At 45.9% G+C, this 8,341-nt stretch overlaps 1 protein-coding gene across 1 annotated transcript; it reads right to left on the bottom strand.

Moving 5' to 3' along the window:
* Window positions 1-2,883: 2,883 nt before the first annotated feature.
* LOC123053332 (serine/threonine-protein kinase SAPK7) lies at window positions 2,884-7,633 on the bottom strand. The gene is made up of 9 exons (XM_044476794.1): window positions 7,245-7,633; window positions 7,035-7,109; window positions 6,845-6,946; window positions 6,717-6,770; window positions 6,542-6,634; window positions 6,178-6,270; window positions 3,716-3,820; window positions 3,534-3,632; window positions 2,884-3,454 (listed from the first exon to the last, which is right to left on the bottom strand). Exons 1-9 carry the CDS (start codon window positions 7,362-7,364, stop codon window positions 3,122-3,124), a joined length of 1,074 nt encoding a protein of 357 aa, XP_044332729.1. The 5' UTR covers window positions 7,365-7,633; the 3' UTR covers window positions 2,884-3,121.
* Window positions 7,634-8,341: the final 708 nt, after the last annotated feature.

Here is an 8,341-nt window from a genome sequence, read left to right as displayed (position 1 = left end):
GAAAGACAATACTATTAAAAGGGGATGACATTTTCATCATGATCCAGATGCTCAAGTGCTTAGAGATATTGCTCCAAAATCCTTAGTCACACTCTCACATTCATCTATGTCCAAAACCATAAAGTCTATATCGGTCCCATCGATATTCATCTAGCCGGACTCACTAAGATACACTTGACATAGCCACTGCCTAAACCCTAGCATCTCGGTCACACCGAGTTGGCCCTTCAGTCCCACTGAAGAGCACTTGCCAACCTTCTGTTACCAATTGCATACATCTTAGATTTTTTGAATGGTTTCGATCGGTGGCACCTAAGTGTGGAAAGTGCTTAGGTCATCTCAGCTCGGTCCGACCGAGAGATTTCATCCAGTCTCACCGAAAATCCTAAAGTCCAGACCTTTTGATCTAATCGGTCCCACCGAGTAGTGCATACTAACAGTTGGATATTGGGTATTGCCTATATATACCCACCCATTCCACCAACTCTCAAAGAGAGCAACCAGTTCGAAGCTACCACTTCTCATATTCGTTTTCTGATAGAGAACCACCTACCCTTGTGTTGAGATAAAAATGATTCCAATTCAACCTTAGATCCTTGATCTCTAGCCTTCCCAAGTTGTTTTTCACTCTAGTACCTCTCCTACCACATAGCTAAAATTTGTGAGAGAGTGTTTGAGTGTCGAGGAGACTATCTTTTGAAGCATAAGACAAGGAGTTTATCATCAACAATAACACCTATAACCTTTTGAAGAGTGTGTCTCTTAGATTAGTTAGGTATCACTTAGGAGCCTCCAAGCTTGTGGAGTTGTACCAAGAAGATCGTCTACTTTGTGAAGATCTACCCCAATTGAGGCTAGTCCTTCGTGAAGTATGCCATGATGGCATAAACAAGGTTACTTTTTCGTGGAACCTTCATCGGTGAAGCCCTCCGTGGACTCACTCAATCATTACCCTCTCTGTGTTGAAGTCTCTACTGACATGGACGTACGATAGTACCACCTATCGGAACCACGCCAAAAATCACTGTGTCTTCGTTGCGTTTGATTATCTCGAAACCCTTTCTCTACTTTCATGTGCAAAGTCTTTACTTTCCGCTGCCACTATATTAGACTTGCATGTAGCTAGCAGACTTGATAGAATTGTTAAAATCTACCAAGAACTAAAATTGGAAAGAGATTAGGTTTTTATTGGTCAAGTAGTCTAATCACCCCCCCCCTCTAGACCTACTTTTGGTCCTACAAGTATCTTCATTGCGTGGCTCTTCAAAACGCGTAATGTGGAGATGTGTTGGAGCATTGCTTTGGTCGCTTTGGCACATTCGTAACAAGATTACCATTGAGGGTGTATTCTCGTCGCACCAAGCTAATGTATCCTATTTTTGCAACAGTCGGCTCCGTTGGGGAGACGACAGGACGTTGATTGCCCGCAAACGGTGATGGTCAGAATTCGGCATATCAACAATATCGGCAGGTCCCCTCCTGTTTCTTCTTAAGGTAGTTGCAACTTTTGCATGTTTTTTAGCCTGCGTGCTTAGTTCGGGCAGATTGCCCCGTAAGTTATGGCTGGATTTCTAAAACCTTTTTTCGTACTTGTTCGGTTCGTTATGTGCACTATGCATGTTGTGGGCTTTATCCCGTTAAAGCCGGACACTCCCGGCATTTTTGTTCTAAAAAGAACAGACCTGCTGGCAGAGAGTAAAAATGGTAAAACCTGGAAGAAACTTGCCTAAATGGGGTATTTTTGAGCAATTTCTGCTAAATGGGGTAAAAAAAAAGTACCACACGCGAATCTTAGGGGGTGAAATGTGGAATTTATTCTTTTAGCCAAGCGTAGGTCCTAATGCACACTCTCTGGGTGAGCACTATGACAGAGGAAACAATTTCTCCGTCCTAACTGACAACGCCATCAATGTCGATCGTATGGGCATAGTTATAATTGCATACGTCTTCCAATTTTTCCAAGACAGGTAGGTACTTTCTCCATCTGATTAGACAACAGCAGCTAGTAGGCTACTAGTTGTTGAGATAAAATGGAAACAAAGCGCTCAATTAGCTACAGCACAGCATGGGTGTGTGGTATCTTGACTTGCGACTATTTTGTGAGATGCTAGTCACATTCCATTTTATGATTGGACGTGTTGTATGGCTAAGCCCTAAGCTAGGATTTAATTTAATAGTAACCTTCTCTCATATCGTTGTCTTCCATACTTATTGTATGCTTGTTTTAAGAGCGTGCTAATTCACGTCAGTTTTTCCGCAGCAAGGCAGCAAATGTGCATTTCTTGCCATTAACATCAGCCCTCGGATCTTTCTTGCTTGAATTGCTTATTATTTCCGCTGGAGAATACCATGGTCAGAGTGAAGGGTAATATGACCCACACAAGAAAAAACTCATTTTACTGGTGGAAACTTTCTTTTTGCGGGATTAGATTGTTTGCGATGATTTGCGGGATAAGTTGATCATATATTAAACAGATTACTGAGAGAACTGTTGGTCTATGCAATTTTATAGTTAGCAAAATCATCAGTGGTTTAATAACAGCATCATTTTCATTTTGTTGTTGATATCTGTTCTTGTACTTCTTTCTTTCTGAAATAAGTTTCTTTGTCACAATCGCAAAACCGCACAAGCACATGTGTGCATCTGCAAATATCTGCAGTGAAAGCACTACATGATACATTTGGAAATATCTGCAGACATCTGCAGGGTCATCTCTGAAGCTAGAGAGGGAAGTTGCTCATCAGGATTCAGAAGTAGTACATGGACATCAACAAGGAGCTGCTAGTAGCACCACTCTGATCATATAATTGTACCAGCACGATTTAGTAGACCAGATTAATAAACAGCTCAGGGTGCAGCTGTGATCTTCAGAACAGGAAAGAGAAGTGCAAGAATATGCTCAATAAGATGATTTATTCCATACATTATGTTTCCGCAATGCTAGCTTAATCAGTCATTGTAAAGACAGCGACGGAACCACTTTGGTAATTTACACTGTTGCAGAATCGGAGACAAGAATGAAAGAGAAAAACTCAAGAACAAAACCACAAACTACAAACTATATGACAAATTTTATCCCCGGTCTGTGGCCTTCTCACGCCAGTGAAGCACCCCCATCAGCTAGCTGATGTGGAACTCACCGCTGGCACGGACCTCATTCAACTGCTTCTCATACTCATCTTCCTCGTCTTCCTCCTCCACTTCCTCCTCTGGCTTCTTGCCATCCTCCTGCTCGTCCTCCTCCGCCCACCCGAAACCCGCCACCGGAGTGGTGGAAGGAGGCGGTTTCTGCGCCTCCTCCACGATCTTCATGATCTCCTCCACGGACTGGACCGAGTAGGTCGGGGCGCTGTTGTCTCTCTTGTAGTACATTGCTTGGGCAGCTTCCGTGAGCTCTCTTGGCAAGTTCTTCAAGAACCAGGGGTGGTTCCTGATCTCCCTCATTGTTATTCTCTGAAATGATGGTTGAGAAAAGAATAAGCCGACGATGAATCGCTCCAGTGAGCTGACCCGAGTTTAATCCGAAAAGTACCTTTGCAGGGTTTGCGACGAAAATACTGGCAAGGAGTTGCTTGCAGTCTTGGGATACATGGACGTACTCTGGTATTTTGTATTGGATTGACATTATTCTCTGCGATAAGAACAAATGGACCAACCATAAGAAAGTTGAATCCGACGCTGCTTAGCACACAAAAAAAGGTTTGGAATTTCTACCCCAATGGTCTTTCTGAAGTTCTTGGGGTCATCAGGATCCTCGAAAGGGTAACCACCGACTAGCATCACATAAAGGGTCACTCCACAAGACCACACATCGGCTGTCTGAACCATCAATACATGCAAATATGTTAGAACACATAACAAACTAACAGACAAATATAGATAAATGAAAGGCAAGAAGGCAAGAACAGCTTGCAGGAAAGCACATTTCGAACATAACCAATTTAAGACGTACGATCATAAATGCAGAAATAGTACATAAAGCTTCAAGTGCTCAAAATTCAGCTGTGTTTACATGTTTGTAAAATTGTATTGAGACCTAAATCTTTTCCCTGCTTGGTTAAATTTGAATATTGAGCTACACTATAGTATATCACACATGTTGTATATACTATGCAATTTTATTTATGTGGGAAGTAACTAGAAAGACTAATTATATTGTACGAACATTAAACTTAAATCTTTCCCTCGATGATTTAGATCAACTTTGGTTCATGCAGTTGTTATTTTGGGAAGTAACACAACTATTAATTACGCACTCAAACAAAAGATTTACATGCAACTTTGTTCACAAAAATCAAGAATTCTAAACAATCTAACCGAAGATCAGGTAGGTCGAGACAAACACAACAGCATTATTTAATGTGAAAGCAGACAAAATGCACATATTTTATTGCAGAAAAAGTGGACGCCATATGTTTAGGGAAATCAATGACACTTTGCAATCTTAAAAGGGTTGGCCTAGAAACGAACAATAAAGTAGCACTGGTTGCTATGCTATCCATAGAATATCTATGCTGATCTCCAGCGCATCATACTGTTTCTCTTTGACAAGCAAACACGACTAATTTTGCAGAGCTGGAAAGCCAAGATGTAACCAGTCTGATATGATTTGTTGGACAGTGAGGGAAGAAAAAAACAGTAACCGTCGTACAGAAAATTCTTCACAAGATATCATAGCAGTATCGGACAACGAGAGAAAAAGAGATGGATAATGAAATATTTATAAAGGACCACAAAGCGCCAACGAGAAGTTCAGTCTAGCAAGGCTACTTGAAAAGGATTGGGTCAGATGGACCTTTGTGACAACCTCAATTAGCTAATCTGTTCGTTTCAGAAAAAAAAGGCTAATCTGTATCTGTAGCACTAGGACCATGATGGTAAAATGTTTTAGACAAGGACATAAAGTATGAAGTGAGCCTAAAAAAATGACACGTCCAACAAAAACCAAACGATTTGTCAAGCTGATGTGCCCATGGGTGTGTCTGCCTCATGGAGCTTTTGCTTGTCACAAACATGCATTCAACTGACCTATCTCCGTCTGAGCATTTTAATTCCCTAGTGATGTAAAATCACTCCTTTTGACGCATGCTCCTATAGACATAATCACGCTCCCGTCTCTTCACCCACTGAAGTTGCATTTCGCAACTGAAATTACAAACAACCCTACCCCGGTCCCCAGCTCCAAGCTTTCGTAGTATGAAGTGCAGAAATAGGGTATCTAATTCTAATATCTGTATCCACAGAATCACATGCTTTCTCCAGGAAATCTAACTTTACTGCAGGCCACAATAAATTAAACCAAGAGGGCGCACACGAGCTCGCGAACTCTTGATGTTCTCGCGGAAAAACAAAAAGAACTCGTGACCACTTAAACCGGTCTGAATCCGATCAACCTAAACCTTTCCTCCCCTCTTTTCGCATTTGGATGGCGTGCATGAGAAGCAGGGACCGCTGGTTGGAGCGAGCATCGCCATCGATCGAGCATGATGTGTGAATTTCGATCATGAGAATGTGAATGTCCAAATCGACGTCATGAGACACAGAAAGAACAACATATCTTTGCATAATCTCTCACCTTTTCGCTTTTTCGACCGAGTTTTTCAACAAAATCCACTGCCTTTCAAAAATAAAAATAAATTTGGAGGACTGCCACGACAAGGACTGTCCACATTTAACCGGGAATCTAATCACCTGCCACATGAGCAGCGGCAGCAAGCCAAGCGAGGGACACTATCTCAGAGCCAGCGTGGCGTTGGGCCCACCGCCCAGTGGGAGTGCGCGCGTCTGCCCGGTAACAGGCAGGCAGATCTGTAACTAGGGACAAATTCCGAATCCACCAGTCAGAGATAGCTGATTAGCTGGCCCGAAAGGACCCAGCCTATAGACCCACGCCAGAATGAACCCACGGGCCCACTCGCTGAATGGAGTGTTGTGGCCCATGGACCCAGTTCACAAGGGCTGCTGGTTGGCGGCCTCGAGAAGCGAGAGCCACGCTACGTGTACGTGTACTGCAGCGGCAGGCGGCACGTGCTCACGGGCTAGGACAAGTGGGTCGCTACCGCCACTGCCTCCGGGACCCACCGCACGGCGGGCCCATGAGCAGAGTCACGAGGCAGAAGAATAGAGAAAACGGCGGAGAGAGAGAGAGAGAGAGAGCCGGAGACCGACCGACTGACCTTGCCGTCGTATTCCCGGCGGGAGAGCACCTCCGGGGCGATGTACGCCGGCGTTCCAACCGTCGACTTGGGCTTCGAGTGCAGCAACGACGACTGCAAAAGGAAGAAAAGGGAAGCATGTTCAGTGCACCGCAGCGGGAAAAAAGGCGTTGGCGTGGCGCCGAACTTGTTTGGGTCAACAATGGCAGGGGACGTTGCTTTCGCGAGCAGTTTCGCGCAGGAAGAGGAAACCAATTGCATTTCGGGAGGGCGAGATGAATCCTCCGATCTTTCCGGCCGCAAAGCCAAGCGAAGTGCAGCTTTTGACCCCCCGCAGAAAATGCCTCCTTTTTATAATTGTTGTTACTATTTTTATTACTATTACCTTTGAGTAACCGAAGTCGCAGATCTTGAGGCGGGGCGCCGGGCTGCCGTCCAGCAGAGTGTTCTCCAGCTTCAGGTCCCGGTGGCAAATTTGCTGCAGATCAACGACTATTTTATACCATCTGATGATCTAGGATTTTTTTTATCAGGGATTGCACCGGTTTGCTTGTTCTTACCATGAAGTGGCAGTAGCTCACGCCGCAGATGAGCTGCTGGAAGAAGTACCTGGCCTGCGGGGACAAAGCAACCGTCGGTTACACGAACCGGCGCCGAAAATGGAGACAGGCAATGGACCGATCCTCACCTCGTCCTCGCTGAACCTCCCGGCGTTGCAGATCCGGTCGAAGAGCTCGCCGCCGGCCGCGTACTCCATCACAATCGCCAGGTGCGTCGGCGTGACCACCACCTGCAAAAGAATCAATCCGTTATACTCTTCTTCGGCCGGAGAAGCCGGAAAGGATTGCTCCCGGCGCCTTGCCCGTTCCCTCGCCCACCTCCTTGAATCGGATTATGTTGGGGTGCCGCAGCGACCGGTGGTTTATGATCTCCCTCGCCACATTCTCGTCAATCTGCAAACACCAAGAAACGCCCAAAAAGACACTCCGTCACTAAATTCGCGGCAGGAAGGAAAAACTCGACCGGGCCGGCCCATGCTGGGATGGATCACAGGGGAGCCCGACTCCGGCCGGCGGCGGCGAGCGCACCTTGAGGCCCCGTGGGATGTACTTCATGGCGACGAGCTCCTTGGTCTCCTTGTTCCGCATCAGCCGCGCGACGCCGAAGTTGCCGGCGCCGATGTCCTTGAGCAGCTCGTACCTCTCCATGGATCCCGGGCCGAGTCGCGCGGCAACCGCTGCAGAAAGCTTGATCGGGCCGGAGGCAGAGGCGAAGATTGGGGGATCCTTTTGGGGGTTTTGGAAGCTTCGTCGCGGCGAGATGAGGTGGGAGGGAGGGAGGGGGGGAAGGATGATTCGAAGCTTAAAGGAGAAGGAGAGGCTGCTTCTTCTTCTTCTTCTTCCCCGGTGGGATGGGTTCGATTAATTAATACCACTGCTGCAGCGCTGCTGCTCCGAGGAGTAGTACTAGTTTTATTTGGTGATTAGATTATGATGATGATGTGCCATGACATGGCGTGCTCATGACTTGTTTTCTCCGGAACTAATTGTCGTTTGGACCTTTGATTTGTTGTAATTGACAGTGAGGTCCTTGTGTGCATTGGGAGCTTTCCTTTCTCTCCGTGTTGCTTGATTTGGCGGTTACTGAACCGAGGACAGTCTGGCTCCCGTTGCCTTTGCTTGATTTTTTTTTCTTTTGATGATTTTGAAGGGAGCCCTGCTTGCTTTTGAAGCACTAGAAACGGTTGCGGTCAAATAATAAACGACCACCCGCAAAATAAGTAAATTAAATCTGTCTATTTTACGACTAGAGTAAGTAGTAACTGACGAGAGTCAAAGCGCTGGCCTTACAGGCAGACAGGCAAGATCTGGTTGTCACGCGGAACACAATACCCAACTGAAATGAATTGCTCGCTAGGCGGTCGCAAGCAGCAACAGGCGGAAATAACATGCTTGGACTGTGGAAAACGGACGTCATTCTTCACGTTTCTCCTCTCTCGGGACTGAAAAACTTTCATCGCTGATTATGATGATGATGATGTGGAAGGGAAAGAGAATGATTTTCTCTTTCTTTCAAGAAAAGGATCCGCGGCACGCGGGATGTATCCGTCTTCTTCTACCGTCTGACCATCGGCGTCATGGGGTCGGGATGGCTTGTACGTGCTGCGGGTGGGTGGAACTGCGAA

The sequence above is a fragment of the Triticum aestivum genome, chromosome 2D (assembly GCF_018294505.1).
Source record: "Triticum aestivum cultivar Chinese Spring chromosome 2D, IWGSC CS RefSeq v2.1, whole genome shotgun sequence".
NCBI lineage: Eukaryota > Viridiplantae > Streptophyta > Magnoliopsida > Poales > Poaceae > Triticum > Triticum aestivum.
The sequence above is the reverse complement of the archived record's forward strand: the minus strand, read 5'-3'. Positions and strand labels throughout refer to the sequence as shown.

What these genes read in the sequence shown, in the direction of transcription:
- LOC123053332 (XM_044476794.1), bottom strand. Translation starts at nt 7,364, where the DNA reads ATGGAGAGGTACGAGCTGCTCAAGGACATCGGCGCCGGCAACTTCGGC. An exon ending in ACATAATCCGATTCAAGGAG is followed by an intron (nt 6,947 to 7,034) that starts GTGGGCGAGGGA and finishes ATTCTTTTGCAG; the next exon opens with GTGGTGGTCACGCCGACGCA. An exon ending in TGAGCTACTGCCACTTCATG is followed by an intron (nt 6,635 to 6,716) that starts GTAAGAACAAGC and finishes GTTGATCTGCAG; the next exon opens with CAAATTTGCCACCGGGACCT.